This window comes from Bemisia tabaci, chromosome 7, assembly GCF_918797505.1.
Source record: "Bemisia tabaci chromosome 7, PGI_BMITA_v3".
Lineage (NCBI taxonomy): Eukaryota > Metazoa > Arthropoda > Insecta > Hemiptera > Aleyrodidae > Bemisia > Bemisia tabaci.
This window is the reverse complement of record NC_092799.1, coordinates 30,043,954-30,065,483: the sequence shown is the minus strand read 5'-3', so window position 1 is coordinate 30,065,483 and position 21,530 is coordinate 30,043,954. Positions and strand designations below refer to the sequence as shown.

Genomic DNA, 21,530 nt, shown 5'->3' with positions numbered 1-21,530 from the left:
ACCCATTACTTTCGCCAGGACCATACTGCCGCGCTAAGGAAAAACGCCGTATGAACCTTCAGGCGTTGCCAAATTTCCTTCGGCAAAACCCCAATTCGTCGATAAACTTAGAAATATTTTTCTTCCAATTTTCAGATGATTTTGTTCCCAATTTCATCTAAAGTTCTTGAAAATTGTGAGGAAAAATATTCGTAACTTTTCTTAAAATGAACATTTCATCGAAGGAAGTTCGGCAACTCTCGAAATTTTTGTTTATACGGCGTTTTTCCTTAGCACGAAAACATAGTTCTCTCGCAGGTAACAGGATTTCTGAGTCAAATTTACCCCAAAACAGGTTTTTTTTCTACAGTAAATTGTTTTGAAGTTTAGGAGCTGGCAAAATGTGTTAAAATGGGGAAAAAACTCGAGGATACATCCATATACTATGACCAAAATCATTGTTATAGGACATTTCATGGAGGACTAACGATGCTCCAAAACTTCGGTTACGCGATTTCAGAACACGCTGGGAAAAAAAGTGCAGGGACTAAGGACGCGAGGGTACAATGGACGGGACAGAAACCCGCGGCGAATCAGTTCGCGCGGTGCAGAAATAATTTATCGATCGTTACCCAACTTCGGGAAGAAGTTCAATTAAGCTCTTGGCTTCGGCCGATGGCTACACAATGCCACGGGGGAAATAAAGGGGCGGCTCTTACGCCCAGAAACCGGAGCGCACCTCGGAGCTCGCCACCGGAAAAACGACTTCATATTATTTCGCACCGAGAACTCGCTCGCCGGAGATAAAATTGAGCGATGGCACCGCACCGCACCGCGCGGCGGAAAATTGCGAACGCCGTTCTATAACTGCACGGGCTTAACGTAACGAGGGAAGTTTCGGGGGGAATGGGGGTGGGGGGTGCGAGGCGGTCACGGCCCGCTAAAGTAACCCTGTCTTCGCGCGAACTAATCATGTTCGAAACGGAATCTGTGGGCGGAAAAATCCAATTATACTGCCGTCTTGAGTAAAAACGCCGTATGAACCATCAGGCGTTGCCAAATTTCCTCCTACAAATAACTAATTTCCAGAAAAATGTGTGGCTAGGTATTCCCCTTCCGATTTTCCGGAGGATCTCGTTCGTAATTCGATCTAAAAAGTCTGAAAATTTCCAGGGAAAATATTTGAAACTTTCTTTAAAAATCGATATTAGTTAGAGGGAAATTTGATGACATTCCAATGCTCATACGGCGTTATTCAACAAAGAACGCCGTACGAGCCTTCAGACGTTGCCAAGTTTCCTTCGATAAAAACCGAATTTACTGAGAAAATTGTTAATATTTTCCCCCAAAAAATTTCAGGCAATTTTGAACGCAATTTAATCTATAATACCTGAAAATTTCAGAGAAAAATACTCATGATTGCCGTCAAAAATAAATGTTTTATCATGGGAAATTTGGCAACTCTCGAATGATCATACGGCGTTTTTCCTTAAAACGGCAATACAGCCCTCACCTTCTTCAAGGGATGCCAATCCCAGGCGGAACGGCAACTACGCACGTCAAAATTGTACACAACGTAATTAGGGATCGTCCTTTGAGCCTGCTTTACGGTGGAGAATTTGTCGTTCCTCCGACGGCGGGGCGTAACTCCCGTTTCGACGAGAGCCCTGAAAAACGAGGAGTTAAACGGACGATATGGCTCTTCCCGAAGTTTCGATACGTTCTTACGGCCGAACAAGCGGGAATTACTCTCACCGGTAACGAGTGCTAGCCAATCGAGCTTCATTCGGCGAAAAGAAACCGGCGTTTTCGGACAACGGGGGGTTGCGCTTGTTAAATAGAGGTCGGCCAAACGAGCTTGGAATCGTGCGGAGGATTTGCCTAGCTAACCAGAAAGGTTCTCTTAGAATAATTAGGGTGTTTTCTTTTTTGTGTGTTGAAAAAGCCCAACAGGCTTGCCGGCTGTTCCGTTTCCACGAGGATTTTTTGTAAGGCCTGACGAGGTGTAAATCGATTTCGTCGATGGTATAACTCTTCCACGGATTCATTATAAAAGAGCCAACCAAACTGTCATTCGATACATCCACGATTCAGATCCAAACAAAAACATAACCTTAAAATTTTTTTTTTTTTTTTTTTTTGCTGGTTTAGTGGCTTATATTCCGTTGGAACCTACAGCCATCGATAGACAGTATTTATTGTCCTTAGACATCATGGGATTTAGGCACATCCATGCTCCAGGCTTTCAAATTTTCAGGGATTAAGGCCGAGTGGAATCTGTTTCTGCAGATCCACTCGTCAGTTCCATGAAAATTTGTCGCCACCACCGGGATTCGAACCCGGGACCTATTGGCCTAGAGTCAGACGCGCTGACCACTAGGCCAACCTGGCCGGCAACCTTAAAATTTATTTGCTCAACTGAGAAAACATTTCTGTTGCCTTGTTCTTTCCTGCACATTGAAAAAAAAGCCTCTTGGATCCCGAATTCCGACTCATAAAAAACTTTACAAGAAAAAATACTCTTTTTCTCAAGCGCAGCGGTTCCGACGAGCGAAAGAAGCTCATCAAATATGAATACTTCGAGGTTAGGATTACATTTTGATAAGGATCATCTACGAATCCCTTCGGGCGATGCAATTAACATTATTCAGATCAGTTCTGATTTATCGAAACCGGCATTTTTACAGGTTGAGCTTTTCTTATCTTACAGCACTCCAAAAATTTGGTTGTTACGGACGATTCTAGCGAGAAAAACCCGGGATGGAATGGAACTCAAGCCGGGGAAATATCGTGAGCACTGGGTGCGAGAAATACATCCATCGAAGAGCGGGCAAGGTCGACGCGTGGACACGTGGAAACAACCGGGCATTAGAGGTAGAAACTAAACCAACAGCGCCCATTCAATCACTAATTACTATAACTGTCGCTCCCATTTTCTCGTATAATGACAGAGCACTATGAAAGCGAAGTGCGGAGAATATCGAGTCGGGGATTCCATGATTCAGAGCAACTGCTCGCAATACAGCGCTCTACACAGTGGCTTCAGCGAGCCACACGCTCCCTCAGGGCTTCTCATGCAGAGAACAACCGAGAAAAACCGCATGGAATTAGTATTTCTCAGCATTTTTTCTGAATTCAATAGGAACCTCGAGTTAAGAACCTGTATAGGGAGAGTACGAACAGGTCGGTAATTTTGAGGTTAGGTCATGGAGCTTTCAGGGCCTTAGGTCGGTAATTTTGAGATTAGGTCATGGAGCTTTTAGGGCCCTGAATGAAGCCAACATACGAATTCAAATTATCCAGAGGGATTTATTATTACAATTGTTGCGACCATTTGTTTGTAAAGCACGTGTTTGACTTAGTTTTTGCATACATTTTCTCCTTATTGCGGAAGAAAACTCATTTACAAACATTCTTGGCTATCTTGGTTTGATATTGGAAAATGAAGATTGACTGTGACATTTTTTGTATTAGAAGGGTGGCTGCCCTTTTGAACCCTAAGCACTCCATATTTCGATACGTACGTACTCTCCCTAAATAAGTACTCTACTCGCAGTAGGATCCAGGATTGAACAGAGTACTTTCAACGGTGCCGTATTTGTAAGAAAAACGACATAGAAAGAGCGAGCGGGCGACTTGAAAGCTTTTCACGAGAATTGATTGGGGACTTTTTAAACTACGCCATGGACTAAAATACGGGTTACTGTAAGTTCCGAGTCACTTACGAATTACTGCTTTCGCTACTAGTCTGACAGCTGATTCCCGACGTGTCGCGGATGAAGTAATAAAATGATAAATTGAGCGTTAGAATCATGCCAAAAGCTCAGGTCTCAGGTAGCCGATGGCCTATTGAGCGTTAGCTAACGCGGTAATTTAATCACTTGCACCGCTCGGTTCATTGACTGAGACAACTGGTTTGCCCTGAGCCTTTCTCAATGAATCAAAAGTTTACTACGATCGCAACGCACGCTGCAGACCATCTCATCGAGTGCGCATTTGAGAGAGTGCAAAGAATTCCGTAGTCGCAAATCGAAACGGTACTGCGACTCATTAGCTCTACTGGTAATGAGGAGGCTGGGTGTCAAATTCTGCTGAACTATGGAAGAACGCTGTAAGAGTCTTCAGACGTTGCCTAAATTCCTTTGATAAAATTCGAATTTTTGGAGAAACTTATGGATATTCTTCTACCAACTTTGGGAGAATTTTATTGCGTTTTTTATCGAGGGAGATTCGGAAACGTACGAATATTCATACAGCGTTTTTCTTCATCACAACGGAACCGACTTTGCAGAGACTGCAGAAAAATTCTCATCTCCTACAACAGCTGATGTTGCTTCACGGACTCGAACTGAGAGATAGGTCTGGGTTACTTAACGTAACACGTGAATCAACTCTAAAGCCGTGGACGCGGTAAAAACCGCAGCCAACTCTTAGAAGATCTAATAAAATTATGATAAGCGCCGTGGTTGTTCCTTTAACGACGAAGGCCGAAGTGAACTCAAACCAGAGAGCGCTCCTGGCCTTTTAAAAAAAAAAATATACGACAACAACATGAAGTTGTCACACTGAATCTCGAGATTCCTTTTGATGTGGCAAAATCATCTCTCGGGATGCACTGGAGACAGAAAATTTCATAAAAGAAGCTTTATGAGGCGATTATCAGTAGATAACAAGACGGGCTGGACGGGCGGGGGTAGATGATGGCGGTGACAAATCTAAACGCCACTCCACAGTGCGAGTTGATCGCTACTGTTGAAACACGGCGGCAAGTGCGCCAGAAATCAAACGGCCAGCCTCTCGGGTGCTGTTTGCAGAATTCTGCGCAGTGATAACGATGAACGATAGGATATGGGGGATAAGCCGTTTATATTCGTAAAATTGCGTCACTGGAGAAAATAAATCCACATGGAGATAATCCGGAGTGATAATCCAAACGAGTAGCGGCGAGGCTAATCCAGATAAGGCACTGAAGAGCGAAAGCACACAGAGTGAGTGAGTGCGCCGAATACTAACGAATAAAACACTGCACTAAGGATAAACTTTGAAGAACCGGACCGACCGAAACGCGGGGCGCGGGAGTTAAAACGGATAAAACACAAAAAAATTTAACAAAAATATATTCTCAACAAAAACACAACAAGATCACAGAAAACAATAAACTAGCGCGGGGGGCGGGGGAGGAGAGAAGACGAGGGGGGGAGTGATAATCCGACGTTACGCGCGCGGGTATGTCACATGAGATTTGTACACGAGCAGGAATCGGTTGCGCGAGGCTCTACGCCGCTCGACGCTCATTTCTCGACTGACGCCGGGCGCCGCGGCGCGGAGCGGAGCGGGCGCGAGGAGCGCCAACGCGCATGCGCTCCGAGGAAATCTCCCCCCCTCCCCCTCGAAATCGGGCCCCCCTCGCGATCCCCCCCTCCGACGACCGGAACGTGGAAGTGGAGTGCGTTGGTCGTTGGTCCACTCTCGCCGGCCCGGTCCGGTCGTCGAGGATCCTTTCTTTGGAGAAGGAAAGAGTGGGAAGGGGGGGATAAACTACACGCTACTCGCAACTTTGGTCATCCTGCCTCACACAGGTTTACAGGCTGATGGCTGGTCATCGGGATGGTTGTCAAATGAGCTCAGAATATGTCTTCTACTTCGCCAGATAGAAGAAGAGATAAACATTTTTTTTAGAAATAGGGCTTCCGATGGGTTGCTGTAAATTGGTCACTCAGGTCAAATTTACTTGCAGGAATTATGTAAAAGAACTACACGTGCTATAATTAAACAGTTCTACGCAAATATTAAGAGCCACTGCTTAAATACTTATGGCTCACGCATAAAAGTACCTATCTGCACACGGAAACTAAAGGCACATCTGCACATGCGTGAAGGATGTCCTTTACTGCATAATGTGGTTCGATTGATCTGATCAGTACAACACACTGTTGAAACGCTTCAATAATTGATGAAAATCGGTGACAATAATATACGTAGAGAAAAGCCAAAATAGTTGGGTTGATTGTAAATTGTGAAGATCATCGGTTAAGAGCTGACATTTGGACTATTTTGAGCAAACATTACTGAATGGTCTGACACATTGAATGGTCTGGTTACATTACTGACTGTGTTGAGCTTTCCGTCAAGCTTCAGAAATAGCTTCATTTCGAATCGCTCCAAACTTGGCTACATTGCAAACGTGGATTGGTTCCTTCCTACGGTGACTTCGATCCAATTAACTTTCAAAATATGCTAAATACCTTCCTCAGAGTGTGAAATTTCAAAATTTTCTACCCCATTCCCACGCCACCGCTTCAGGCTCGAACCCCACTCGAAACCCACCAAAACGACGGCGAGAGGCGGAAATCAAATCGTCGTTCCTCTGACGTAGGGGCGTATCTCTATTTCGGGATGATCCCTATTATCCATATAACTCTATGCTTTCCGGGGTTCAGGTGAAAATAGAAATACGCCCTCCCATCAGTGGAGCAGCAAAATGTATCACACGGGGAATGAATGAAAATCAAACGGGACGGTCTTAATGTAATCGTCGCCGATTTCGGGAACGGAGCCAAGTATTAAAACACGGGCTCGGCGGTTAATTCGATCATCATAATTGAACGGCAACACATGCCACAGAGTTATGATACGCCGCGAACACGCTCCGCCCCGTTGTCGCCTTCTGTTCGCCTCATCCTCGTTCGTCATCGCCCGCAATCCCGCATTCGTCCGGGGTCGTTCCGATTGATGGCAATCCTGCGGCCGCGGGGGATTCTTTTACGGCCGACATGGCCGACGGGTGGGCGGCAGGGAGGAGGGATTATCGTCCGACATTTTGGGTGTGTCGAAGTGCATCTACAGCGGAAGTAAATCAATAACGTTCATAAGTCGGATAAATTTTCCTGTATTTCCAGTTTCGCCTAAAATTTTAGGACAAAAACGGAAGAAGCGCGCTTGGAGCCAAAATTCAACTATTTCCACACTCAAAATAAAACCTTCGCCTGTGAAAACTGCGTTTCAGAGCTGTTTGGACAACCCGTCCGTTCCAGGCTCAGAGGCCGAAAGTTCCGGGTGCAGCAGCCCGAACGGTCCAAGCTACAGTTTCAGCACCCGGAACTTTCGGCCTCTGAGTCCGGAACGGACGGTATGTTTACATATAGCTCGTAACTTTTCTTTCCAGTGCACGAATTAGCACCATCTTAGCAGCATTGCAAAGCTCGTTCAACCTAGTTTCAAAAAACTCCTCGATACTATTCTGCCGTGCTAAGGAAGAACGCCGTACGAACATTCGAGAGTTATCAAATTTCCTTGGATAAAATGTTTATTTATGGGAGTTGCGGCATGTTAAGTTGGGTTCACTGCTGAGTGTGATCTTCTGATGAGGTCTAATAAGGCCCAAACCGGTAAAGATCTCTCGGCGTGACTCCAACTTAATATTCCATTGCAAACTGCCTGAGCTGAACACTCTCCCCCCCCCCCCCCCCCCAGTTTCATACTGGTGCGCATTAGAGTTCTAAAAATTTATTTTTGACTCTAATTTTAATTTTTGGTATTTCTTGGCTTTGTTTCCCCGCGAAATGGTGTGGACCCAGCACCATTTCTCCACCTTGTTAAATACAGTTTCGGGCCACTTTTTAGTGTTTAATTTTTTAATTTATGGGAAAAGTTATACATATTTTTCCTTAAAATTTTCGGGAACTTTCGGTAAAATTACGAACACAATTATATGAAAAATTGAATAAAAATATTCATATTTTTACCAAGGAATTCGTGTTTTATCAAATGATATGTGGCAACGCCTGAAGGTTCATACGGCGTTCTTCCTTAGCACGGCAGTGTTCTAGCGCGGTGTATATTTCGAAGTTCTTCCAAGATATCTCCACGAACGACGTGAAAAATTCCGACAGTGCCGTTTACGAGGGGCTACATCGCCTCCATTCGACCCGGTGCCACTCCGGGGTCCCGCGGAAAAGCGAAGGATCCCGGCGTCTGTCCCGGCTATTTATTTTTAAGGGAGGCTTTCGGAGCGGGTTCCTTCCTGTTGACTGAACCGTAATGGGCAGGTCGTCGAGGAGTTAACATCTCGCCTGGCCGCGGCTCCGAATCCTTTTTCGGCTCGGGTCATTCCGCGTCACGACCCTCTCCTTCTTAATTATTTCCCGTCCTCGGCCCCGGCCCCGGCGCCCGGAGAGCCGGGGCTTTACGGCCGGACCAGATTAAAAATTAATAAACAATTTCTTTTCTTTTTCCGCGCGGCGCGGCGCGGCTCGGCGCTTTCTCTTCGCGTGCTCGCGCGACGTAGTCATCCACTTGAGTGCAACCACTCGACGGGCGACTCCACAACACACTCGCGACGAGCTCCTCTAGTAGACTTTATACCTGCCCCGAGGCCGGGGGTCCTTTCAACTTCCAACTACCGCTCGGATCGCGGGTGCCGGATCGGACCTGATAAAAAAGCTTCAACTCGTGGAAGAAACTGAATGAACACGTGACTTTTTCCCCGATACACAGGAAAAAAACACATTGGATCTAGAGTCCACACTCTTGAAAACATTGACAAGAAAAAGGCCTCTCGATTCAATCAGATTTAAGCTTAAATCAAAAGGAAAATCCACTCAAATCATGAGGCTTGGTTCTTGATTTAAGCTTAAATCTGATTGGATCAAGAGTATTTTTTCTTGTCGGTGTTTTTAGGAGTCTGGACTCAAGATCAAATTTGTTTTTTTTTTTTTTTTTTTTACCAGTGATTGAACAGATCCTGGAATACAGATTCTCTGGTGAAGAAAAGTTGATTCAGAAGATTTCTCTAGGTACTTGGCAAAATTTTAGAGCTCACATCATAAGTCGGGTTTGAACATTCCATACCGACGTCGTGGGACACGGAAAAATGTGTTAGGGGTTATCCCTTAAAATTAAGGTACTACCAAACTTTGTTGAATAATCTGCAAATTTCCAATTAATTGTGGTTTAGTGCGAACCGCAACATTTGGGTTTGTGATCTAAATTATCGGGATACTACCAGAATTTATTGGGATACAACCACAATTCATTAGGGTGCTACCACAATTAATTGGGGTGCTGCCACAATTAATAGGAATTTTCCTCTTTTGTTCCGTGTAAATTCATCTGACAAACGTTTCCGTGAGTATCACGGAAGTAAATTTAAAAAATCGTTGCGTAAAATCATTCTTTTCGCCAGTCCCTCGTCACTCCAGGGGTATGAATATTACAGCTGGTGTGGATTTTCCTTGCGCCTCCCATTAGGCTACAAAGATGAGCCCCGTTCTCACAATCTGGTCGTAACGGCTTAAGCCGGACGTCGCGCCGTCGGCTAATGTTTGCCGCAGCCCCCCCTGTTTAAGCACTCTAATCCCTCGGCGCTCTTAGCCCCCTAACCCCCCCCCCCCTCACCCTCGGCGCTCCTATTCGACCCGGCCCCATTTTTTAAGAATAAAAACCGAATCGTTCCGTGCTGTATTCTTCATCGGACCCGCTTCTCTCAAGTCGCTCTCCATTTTTAATGTCCTCGGAAGCCCGAGTCCGGACCCTCGTTGCATCCCTTTGCCGTGCATCCCCGCCCCCCCTCCCCTCCCACAACTCGACCCGCACAGACTCAGACGGCTCTTTCGTCTCGGACAGTCTTGATTTTTTAATCGTTATGTCTGACAGAACCGGTGGGCAGTGACAATTCTAGAAAGTTGGCAACACTGTTTTCCTGCATTTAAACGCATAAAAAACAGTCGATTCTTGGAGGGGTAGCTTGCGGCACCTAATATCGATATTTTCAATGGATTTAAATAGATGAGAAACAGTGTTGCCAACTTGTAGAATCGCCACTGTCAGTTGAGTTATGCTCCATAAAATACAACACGGGTAACTCTTTCACTACAGATCTCCTGGAATCGACGAAACGCGCTGTAGAATTGGCGCCCTTTCAGGCTTGGCGGGCAACGTGAAACAAATTGACAATTCCGTCATATTCAGTTCTCATTGGTCCGCTCGTACCGGGGTATGAGCTGACGAAACAACTGGAAAAAATGCTGAAAACTTTATTGATGAGTTTAGACGGATTGCAGACGATGAACTTGAAGACTGAAAAGAGAGGGTAGACTTGCGAAAGGAGGAGGGGCGACACTTTAATTTGATGTAAAGAGGCTGTTGCGATGGACTTCTGACGGTTACATAATTTAATTTAACCGCAGAGAGCGGTTCCTTGAAGTTGAGACCCTTGATTCAGGGAAAAATACGCAGCGCAGAGACGTTCGGGGAAGCATTCGGTAGAGAGTTGATTGCGACAGAAAGGAGAAAGAACAAAAACGGTCGCTTTCTTATGATAAGAAAATCGCCATGACAAGAAATTTTTCGTTGCCTTGACCACAATTTTTGGCTTGGCACGGTAAGGTAGTTTCCTTTAACACGGAGGAGAAGGAGAAACTGTCAAAGAAACCGTTTTCTTTATTGTAACGGAATAAATTTGTCTAACTCACCGTGTTCAAAGAACGTTAAAAAGGATACCTAATATGAGATAAAAGGCAGCTCCGAGAAAAAGGTGAGAAAAGGAATACCTTTTAGAAGTCTGCTTAAGGTTCTCGGAATATAGTTAGTCGAATGTCTCGCCGGTCGCATACTGGGCGCATTATGAATACATAAATTGGGGTTGATCGCGGATGGGGCGGGTGCGCTGGGGATGAATAATTAAACGATTCTTACTTACCACGAGTAATAAAGGTCGCCTTGCGAATGCATGGGCAAAATTCAATTAAACGACTACTGACCTGCAACAGAAACAAAAAGATGACGGAATTAAATTTGAATAACTACTTGGGCAGGAAACATCCTATGCAAAAAAGTCGACCGGTCGTGAGGCAGGAGAAATGTCACACAGAGTGAAAGGGCAGGATTGCCGGATCTTCATGAAAGTCATTTTTCCCGTTCACCTTTTCCTTTTTTCTTTTTTATCCTTATCGTTGAGGGCCGAAATTCCGGCAACGTCGCGTTGCGGTCCATCGCAAATAAACAAAATTCAGACTGAAAGAACGATGAGGAACGGCGAGATCCGAGTTGTGCCAACATCGCGACAATGAAAAGAGTGACTCTGATATTCCTCTGTCCTGAGTAATTTTTTTCGAAACGAAAATAAAAAAAAACAACGAGAAAAAGGGAAAATTAAAGAACGGTATGAAATGATGGATGTTCGTACACAATGGACTTCCGACATTAGTTTCAGCGTTACTGGCACGCTGTATTCGTTAAAATGCTCCACACTTCAAAAGATATATGGCGAAGCTTTCCCGTTTTCACTTCCATGATAAGTATAAATCGCATTATTTTAGAATGCCAAACAAAATTAGATAATATTAAACGAATAAAGACAGAACATGTCGAATTGTTTTCTCAAAAAACAAACAGGATCCCAACTCGTCACATTGAAGTGAAACATAAAAGTATTAGGTCGGATAAATGTTTGCAATTTAGAACTCCGTCAATGTTAAGTCTACGCATCCACATCTAAAAAGGCGATCAGTTAAAATTATTTTCACCAGATTTATTGCTCCATTCAATATTCCCCTATTTAAGAAGAACGGTGTAAGAGCGTTTGAATGGTGGAAAGTTTTCTTCGATCTGATCTTTGGTTTTGAGCAAGTTCCTTCGATTTCTCGGATTTCCGACTAATTAATTGTGAGTGGAATTCCTTATATTATTAGAGGGAACATATTCACGAGGATTTCAAATAATTCGTTTTTAAACAAAAAGAATTTGGCAACACCTGAAAGTTCATACACTGTTTCCCTTGACCTCTGATACAGGACAAGCGAACATCAGGAACCCGCACTTCTCGCAAAACGAGAACAAACTGCGTGATACGACTATTTCGACTCTAGCGTAGCGCAAATTGCATAGCCCACAGATTGAAGGCGCTTAGAATGACGCAGGCACACTCACTCTGACTGCAAACTACGATGACGTTAATTAATCACTTGTGGCCCAACTTTAAAAGTTTTCAATGTGTTCAACGCGTTATGAATGTAATTTTGGAGGGAACATACGCTTATAGTGATGTCTACTACATAATTTTCAGTCTGTCCCGTAGTTCATTCAACGGATTTATCGCGCTGTATCTCTTCGATGACATATGTTTCTTCTTTCGGCTTCTCTTTGTTCACTGTGATACAGAAAAGAGGGGCAAGGAAATTCTGGAGCGAGCTCAGAAAACGAGTGCCGGGAGGGTCCCTGGTCAGGTTGTGCTTGGGTGTCTATACTAAAACGGGCTGGTCGAAAGTAAGTACTTTTACAGTACTTTTTCAGTACGTTCTCGAGAAATTCAGTACCTCTTCCGACGGAAAAATTTCCGTACTTCTTCAGTACCTCCATTTGACGAAATTTGAACAATTTCACAAATTTGAAATTGCGACAAAAATGACAAAAAATTTAAGAAAATTCCGCAACCTTTTGCGGAATTTCTGCACTTTTTCAGTACTTCCGGACTTGTAGACACCCTGTTCATACACTCCCAGAACCGCAGGTGGATTCGGCTACCGTGATCGTTTTCAAACCACTCCGCCGGGGCGGACTATCAACAATTCAAACGCTTCGGCGGTTGGAAACACTTCATCGGTTCATCCCGGTGAAAGCAACGATGATGGTGAAATCGTCACCGGGGCACGTCTGGGCACGATAATTTGCAAGTTCCCGTAGAAAAGCGACTCCACCACCGCGGCCCGCGGTCAGCTCTCGCCCGTTTCCTTCGGAGCCGTCCAGGGTGAGAATCGTCGTTGCTGCCGCGAAAACCGGGGTCAGAACACCTCGCCCGGTATTTCTACTTTCATTAATTCAATTACCGCCTATATATTTCACGCCCTATTTCACCTGGAGAGAGCCATGGATGGCAACGGACGTGTTATAGAAGACGCCGGTCCGCGGGTCTTGCAGCGTTGGAGGTCAACGAATGAATATGGACTACTGACGTGTGAATTGAAAACACTGAACTGACTTCATTGTGCTCCAAATGTTACGATAGGATGTCTACTAAAACAGGATGACCAAAATTCAGAACTTTTACGATACTTTTTCAGTACATTCCCAAACAATCCGGTACCTCCACAAAAGAAAAAATTTAGTATTTATTCAGTGCCTTCATTTGACGAAATTCAAAAACTTCAAAAATTTGAATTTCTCGCTCAAATTGCGACAAAAAAAAACAAAAATTCCAGACCTTCATGCCGAATTTCCGCACGTTTTCAGTACTACCGGACCGCCCTTAAAAAATTAGTATTATTTCCGGACTTATGGACACACCTGGTTACGAATTTTTAACGCCAATTCTAATACAGGATGATAAGGCCCTTCATAATATACATAATGCTCTAGCGCGAGTGGGGAGAGGATTATACCATCCATTATGGGTCCGTTATAGGGGAGGAGTAGGGTATGGACCTCTGTGGCGAGGCGGGCGGGGAAACTCAGGACTACGTTAATTAACACCGAAAAAATTAAAAAGTGATACAAGATGACAATTTTTCATTCGAAATCAATTTTGGAAAAATCACAACTTGAAGGGGGTGGGTCCAACATGCCGTAACGTACTTTTACTACGGGTGCATTACAAAGTGAGGGGTAAAGAGGAACACAAACAGATCCTAATTACAGCGGGGAGTATTTTATGAACTCCCCTTATCAAGCGACTCGCAGGAGGAAGACAATATTCAGAGAAAACCCGGCGACGCAGGGAATGGACCCCGCGGAGGGTTGGCGAATTATGAAATGGGATTTCATAAAAATTAAAACCATCCGACGGAGTTTAATTAGCCCGGATACTAGGAATTCTTACTGTCAACTCTAAGGATGAATTTAATTTTATCGCGCGCTGGAAACTAAACGATACTACGCGGAAATACTGGCAACGCTGGGAAATGGATCAATCACACTTCTTGTCGCGCGATTCAATTCGCTCGTCGCTTCCAGTCTCGTGGCGTTTACACATCGACCAGTGCTGTCACGTCTATATTCACGCAGACGGCTATAAAATAAATAAACAAAAAAAAAAATATACAAATTATTCCGTTTCAACGGCAATTTCAATTTAGCTTTTAATTGATACACCGTCAAACATTTACAGGGCGTTTTTATAGTCCAGTCAACGAAGGGATTTTAGTGGAACAAACTAGAAAAAAGCTGAATTTTTTAACATCAATTATATTCGTCAAAAGAAGTGTTTTCCAAAAAGTCCTCACTTGTACCCCCTCCACTTACCCCCCCCCCCCCCCGCCCCCTAAAGTGCAAAAATTGCCCCTTCCTCTCTATCTACTCACCTAATTGAGATAATCAATCGTGGTTTGTCTTAAAACACTCCTTAAATGATGTAGGTTTTTAATATTCTTCAGTTTTGAATGTTGGGTAATTATTAGTACAAATTGGTCCAAGCTGGCCTCGATTGATTTTGCCACCAATCGCTGAATTCATTTGGCGACAGTTCCAAGGCTAAACGGAAATAAAGGAACGACAGGTGCCTTCATTTGGTTAAGGTATGCATCACGGGTCTCTCAGGAGTCGAAATAGTGGTATCAAGGTGCTACAGCTACACGCAGCTAAAAACTGCAGCATTTTAAAAACTGAGCGACTAATTTTTTGGATTTCAAATTTTCCTAACTTGTCACGCAGGTTTTGAGCATGAGAACGCGTATCGTGGGAAAAAAATGGATTCAAAATTAAAAGGCCGGTAGAAATTTGGCTGCATATAGTTCGCTTCTTACTAGAATATTTCTGGAAATTTTACAGTAAAAATTTCACAGCTTTTTCCGCGGATGATTGCCTAAAATTTCAGCGATTTGAGACAGCAATTGTGCTGATACTTTCAAATAAAGAAGTGAAGCAGACTTTACATCCTCAGAGTAGAGAATCGTTCTTCCTTCTGCAAAACGACGCCAAGTTCTTTTAATTCGATTCATTTAGACTTTTTAGCACAAATATGTCTAACACATCTATAATTTCAAACTCACTTCAAGTGATAAAGCGCAAATTTATCAATGACGACTGATATTTCCGACAATGTATATTTCACAAAGCCTCTTTCGAAGCAATATTGTTCAAAGGTACCGAGGAGAGAAACGAAGGGAAAATTGTCAAAGCTAGAATTTTCTCGGCTGCTATGAAGGCGGGGACTCCATCGCTTAAAATGACAACGCGGCTTCCAGGCCTGCGCCCCGAAATCGCGCCTTGTCTCCAATTATTAATTTCATTTCACACTTCGTCGACCACGAGTAGGGCTCTTGCCATTTTACTTCCTTCCCAGTTCCCGCACACTCCTCCCCCCCCCTTTTTTTTTTCTCCCACACGCTCCGACTCGCGGTGGAGGTGACACTCCCCCGCTTTACAGTCCCCGTCAGTGGCGAGGCGTGAGTAATCGATTATCTAGATTTTCCCATTTGAAACTAGGATAAAGAATCGATTATTAAAGCGTTCGCTGCGAACACCCTGTCTATCGATCCTTTTTCATAGGTTTAAACGACAGATGAATCGATAAATCGCAAAACACGCGGTCCCTACACTCTTTCTCCGACAAATTAAGCTCGGCGACATTTTTTTCACCTCGCACTTTTTTGCCTTTCCCTTTTCCTTCCGATTTTAATATCCAGCGAATTCATCGGTTACGCGACGCTGCACGTAAGCTTCATAAAATCAATCCTTTTGTTCCAGGGGGGGTTTCTCTCCTTTTTTTTATTATTTTACCCCGCGCGCAAGGTCATTCTTGCGTAAATAGATTAAAGGGATTCTACCCGTTCCGAAGCGTCAAAACTGAATATTATGAACGTGCCGAGACGTGAAAATATTCCCCAAAAGTCTTCAGAATGAGATTAGTCTGCTTTGCGACAAGATGCGTGGAGCGTGATACGAAAAAATGCATCAAAGGCTCGCCTAAAACTTCAACGAGTTGCATAGTGAATTCTGTGGGAATCAACTGGTGAAGCTGCGTAACTTTAAAACCGGGCTAAAATCCCCCAGAATTTCGATGCGAGGTTTCACGCATAGAATTCTCATTTTCTTCCATTCCTTGAGAATTTTCGGAATGGACCTGATTTTGACGGAAAAATTCCTTCATAAAGATCGATGGTTTCATCTCACTTTCCGTAAAATCTTTTTTTTTTTTTTTTTTTTTTTCTGGAATTCAGAAAAATGTATGAATACACAAATGTTATTATATTTTGTCGGATCCGATGAGACAGATTCAACGCGAACCACAGAATTAAAAAAAAAAATACGACGGTGTCAGACAAAAAAAGAGAAGAAATTCCTAGTTTTTAACGCTAACGCGGAAAATGGTTCCCATATTTTTCAACTGCTTTCCGTTCCCTCAAAAATCTCGGTTTTCCCGAGTTTTTGACGCCTTCACGTCTCCTAAGCTTTAGTCTCAAAACGGCATTAAAATAACAAGTGACTCAAAACAAAATTCCGGACGCTCCACCTACGAAATTTAGGTCCGAACCGTGCAAAATTAAATACATTACGCGACTTCAAATATACCGCCGTGCTAAGGAAGAACACCATATTAACATTCGAGAGTTGCCAAATTTTCTTAAATAAGGTGTTTATTATAGGGGAAAGATATGAATAACTCCCTCTGAAATTTTAGGTGACTTCCGGTGAAATTGCGAACAAAATTACCTGAAAAATTGGAAGGAAAATATTCATAAGTTTACCAGAATTCGTGTTTTATCAAAGGAAATTTGGCAACGTCTGAAGGTTTATACGATGTTTTCCCTTAGCACGGCAGAATATTCATTCAATTTTGCGCTAGTGCAAACTGTGCCCGACGTCCGAAACAGAGTCTCAAGGTCCCTCCTGCGGGTGTGACAATTTCGGAGCGGTGCTTCGAGTGCCAGTGCCCGCCTATTTCACCGCACTTGCACAGTCCACCCGTTTGACAGCCCGTATAAAATCATAAATTGCACAACTTCAAAACGGTTCACCGCTTACAAAGTGCGCAAGAAGGTCGTCTGCCGACCCGAAAAGAAGCAGTGCTACGGAAAGAACACCGTATGTGCGTCCGGGTGTTGTCAAATTTCTTCTGATAAAAAACGAAATTTTCGGAAAACTTGTCAATTTTTCTCTTTAAATTATTCAGAAAACTGCATCTCTGGTGATCTCATCGACTGAATGAGAAAATTTCAAGGAAAAAGGTTTCAGGGTGTTTCCTGAAAAGTCAATTCGGATTTTCTTGGTATTTTTCCGTTCGTTTAAATGAATTTTTTTATTTTTGGCGCAAATGCACGGACAGTCGGACACTCATCTGATTTTACAAGCCAGCATATTAGATGAATGGAAAACTTAATGTTCCATTTCTGCATGTAGTTGAAAAATCCTTAACGCACTTAGAGCTTCTAGATCTAAGATTAATTTCCCTCAAATTCTCCTGATGAAATCGAATTTCCCAACTTGTTCCAGTTTTTACTGAAGGGAGACACCGCGTGGTTTTGCAAACGGTCTCGGGAATGAATACTTCATCGGTAAAAATTTTGCAACACTCGAAAGATCACACGGCGTTCTTCAACAGCGAGGAAGAGAAAAGTGTGGGCAGAAAAGAGTGAGCCGTCACTCATGGCGTCATTTTTACAACTTTTTCACGCTCCCCCTCTCCCTACCCTGCCTCGACGCCAACGGTCACTCGGCCATGAACTTCAAAGCGTCTCTGTTCTCTGAAATCTTGCTGCCAACGGAATTTAGAGCGCGCGCTCATCAAAAGATTGCTTGACACATGGATTTCCGAGGTGGGTGTTGTCGCACACCAAGTTGTCGCTATGCGCCCAGTTGTCCACTGCCTTGTAAACATGTAAACTATCAGAGGTCTAAAAATTATTTAGTTGCGGTGCGAAATTTCTGGAAAACTAAAGCTCTGCTCTGAATTTCCGGGAAATTTTAATCGTAGCATGTTTAACAAATTGTAGAAAAGCAGTCATGACTGTCAAAAAGACGAATATTCATTTTAGTCGAAAAGGCAATGATTTTTTTTTTATTTTACTTATTTCCTTTTCTGACACGTGTCAGATTACAAGTTGTTTCACATCTTAATTCATCAAAACTAAGAGAAAATAAGAGGGCAGGCGGGAAGCTTTCGAATGATCAATTGATCGCCGTCTCTTTCCACCATGACTTAAACGCCGGCCGATTGAGCGATCTTTCCAGTTTTCCCTCGAATATACGCGTCTACCTCTTCCAATTTCTTGGCTGTCGGCTTAGGATGATGAAAACTGAAGCAGGACCGACTGGCACACTGCCGCGCTCAGGTGATACGCCATAGGAACATTCAAACTGTGCCAACTAATTAGTCGGAAAACTAATGAATTTTCCTCTGCGATTTTTCGAACCGCAATGTAATCCAGAGTACCTACACTGTTAAAAATCCCGGCGCGAAATTCACGCTTACTCAGTTGCTATTTTGACCACCTGTTACTCTGAGTGCATGGACCCGGCGCGAATTTCGCGCTCTGGCCGGAGTGAAAATCTGACAGCCAAATGTAAAACGGAGCTGCCGCAGCATGGATTTGAACTCAGGTCGCGGAGGTGATAGACGAGTGCGTTCCCACTTTGCTGTTCGAAAATCACATCAGGTAGCTATGAATTCACGCTACTTGAGGGAGCTCAACTAATTCGTCCGTTGTTGGTGATATTCACGCTCTGATCTATTCACTCAGAGTGCGGCGCGAATTTCACGCTGGGGTTTTTTTTTACGCCGGCTATTCACTCAAAGTAAATCATTGATTTTTAACAGTGTTTTTAAAAAAAGAACAGTTATTAGTCGGAGATTTTGCAACGTCCGAATGCTCATACAGGGGAGGGTGCGCGAGGCGGGGGTCTGGCTAAGCTCCAAATTTTAACACTGTAGAGCGAATCCGTAATAAAATATAGGCTGGCCACCGTCTGCTCCCCCTCCCCCGCCGCCCCCTTCCCCGCAGGGTCATCGTGAGATGAATAAATAACCGAGAGTAATTCATCAGCCGGCGAGCAAATAGGGCTTACTCCGTACGTCCGTATGCCCGGGCGGGCCTCGGGCAAGAAAAACTGATCTCATTCATTCTGTCTTCTTGTCTCCTCCGCTTGACCCCCCCCCCCCCCCCCCTCATCCTGAGCGACCGCGGAAAGACACGTAGTTAGCGTCGCTGGTCCCGTTGGTACGTCGGCAGAGGTAAAAAAGGAAGAGATAAAGGGAAAAACCAACAAGGATGTTGGGAAAGACAGAGCCCCAAGAGTACCTCCAACACATTAAAATCTAATTGGACTTCATTTTGCGATTCGGAACTAAAATTCCTGGCTCATCCGTAAGAACACGTATGTGCAAGGGGAAACTAATTGTACATACGTTGTTTCTGAACTGAGCCAGAAATTGCAGTACGTAATAGATCGTACTCGATACATCAAACGAGCGAGATTGTATCGATATCGATTGGTTCAGAACATTAACATAGCCTCAAACGTCAATTGAGTAATCTGACGGAACGGGATTTTTGTGATTGATTCTTTATTTGCATGAGAACTAATTGGCCAAGAGTAGTGAAATTGCCCCGAAATTTCTCATTATCAGGTTGTCTGACAAACATCTTTAGATTTTGGTTTGAGGTTGTGTTCTATTGTTTTGAACCAAATGATACATCGAACCACTATCGAATACGATCCATTGCAAAATATAGTCCAAATTCAGTTTCTCAGCCGAAAAACCTTGATTTCATTTCATGGTTGTAAAATTCACGCTCGCAATTCGTCTTTTAACTCGGAGACTGTCGCGAATTTTTCATTGGAAATTACTCTCATTTTTCTACAGACTTCAAGAAAAATTCGACGCGATTTCACAGGCAGAGAGTGCGCCTTCGTTCGTATAATAAGAGGAATCCTTGCTGTAAATTTAACTCGGATATTGAGTTACGTTCTTTCACCTGGGAACTTGTCCGTAATGTAAAATGTAGCAGTCAGAAGTCTGGCAATGTTCCCAGCGCATATTCCCTCGCAAAACCTCTTCGCAATGGTACGGTATTGTTAAATTCTCAGAGGAGTACCGATAACCTCTCGAAGTTGGTTTATTGCACCTCGCGGCAAGTGAGAAGTGTGCAATTTGGGCCATCAACCTTTATCTCACACGTAGGATTTCTTTGTTGAGAACATGTTGTCAGTTCCGCGTGGGATTCTACGATTCTGGAATTCGCTGTTTTTTAAACGTGCGAGAACGAATTGTATGCACAATTTTTCCGCTATACTCAGACTCCACCGAGTAATGCGAGATTCTCCTGAGTCTTGCACAACCATTGACAACTGGCGAAAATTACTAGCGAAACAGTCTTTTTCGCACCGGCGCAGCGTTCGATTCGCGATTTTCATGCTTTCTTTCGTAATCGATTGACGGAAGGAACAGAACCGCTTCCGCCCGATTGTTTTCCGCGCTGGAGAAATCTACCCTTCCTGCGGTGTTCCCGCTGTATGCATCTCATTGAGAGTGTACAGCGCAGCCAGGCGTCAATTTGCCTCCCTTTCGATGCTCTTCCACGATGAGGCACTTAGTGTTTCCGCTAATTGAATCACTCGAAAAAAAAATTAAAGGAAGTTTGAATAGAGAATGAGAAATTGACTCCAATGAAAGTTAGAATGTCCTTTACGACCAACGGTCCTCACTGAAAAACGTCCCTTTGTAATCAAATTTGCTAATTTTTTATGGGTGGGGGGGCGGCGGCACGGTTTTTCATGAAAATGCCGAGCAAAATAATTTTCAGGGCAAAGTCTCTTGAAATTGACGACATTTTACATTCAAGAACTGAAAGATAGGGAAGTTCTGGTCTGAACAGACCTCGCAGACACCCTGGTCGGTAGAGCGAGGTAGAAGATAATAATTTCAGGGTTCCGTGGCGAAATTCCACAATTTTTCCCGGTTTTCAATGATTTTTCAAGAACTTGTCCCTGTGTATCAACTCAGAGTGGTAGCGAGCTGACAAGACGCCATCGTGAAAATCACCGAATAAAGGTCTTCCTACTCAGCATGAGCACACTGAGAAGTGAGACCGACGCATGACTGATACGAGTGACCTGGGCTAAACACCCTCTCCTCCGACCCTCTACCGTTCTGCAAGTATTTATTTTAAGTCACGTAATTTCGTTCCTTGCACGCTCCTTGCTCGGAGCTGAGCTGAGCTGCGCTGCTCTGGTGGCGGTCTCCATCCATCGCCGGGAGCTGCCGTGAACGATGTTTAATTCTTAATTTTTCATAGACACGGCTCGTCGATCCGTTGTGTTGAGAATCAAATTAGCGCCGCGATCCCCCTCCCCTTCCCCTGCCCGCCTGCAACCCACAGATTTTTCCCTGCTCTCCGCACCGCGGCGACTTCTACCGTACGCGAGAAAAAAGCCTTATGAATATAATAATTTTGCCAAATTTCTTCTAAATATTCTACAATTGTATGGCATGTACGGTAATTTTTCGTCTTCACGGAAAAAAAGCACAGTTAAGCGAGCCGTCAGCCAATTGTAAACCATTCGTTGAAAGAGCCAAGTTCATCGGACCGCTTGATCAGTGCTATAAAACGAAGGTTCAG

The 21,530-nt window shown here is 43.9% G+C and overlaps 1 protein-coding gene across 11 annotated transcripts in view; it reads right to left on the bottom strand.

Annotated features, from left to right (window-relative positions):
- The window catches only part of LOC109041486 (pumilio homolog 1), a 376,227-nt gene that overhangs the window by 182,016 nt on the left and 172,681 nt on the right, over positions 1-21,530 (bottom strand). The window contains exon 11 of one of the 11 annotated variants that reach the window (XM_072302965.1): positions 10,656-10,739. The exons of the other annotated variants lie outside the window; for them this stretch is intronic. Within the exon in view, the coding sequence (XP_072159066.1) occupies positions 10,671-10,739 (69 nt within the window). The 3' untranslated portion in view covers positions 10,656-10,670. Of the gene's footprint in view, positions 1-10,655; positions 10,740-21,530 lie in introns of those variants that run through there. 11 annotated transcript variants of the gene reach the window in all.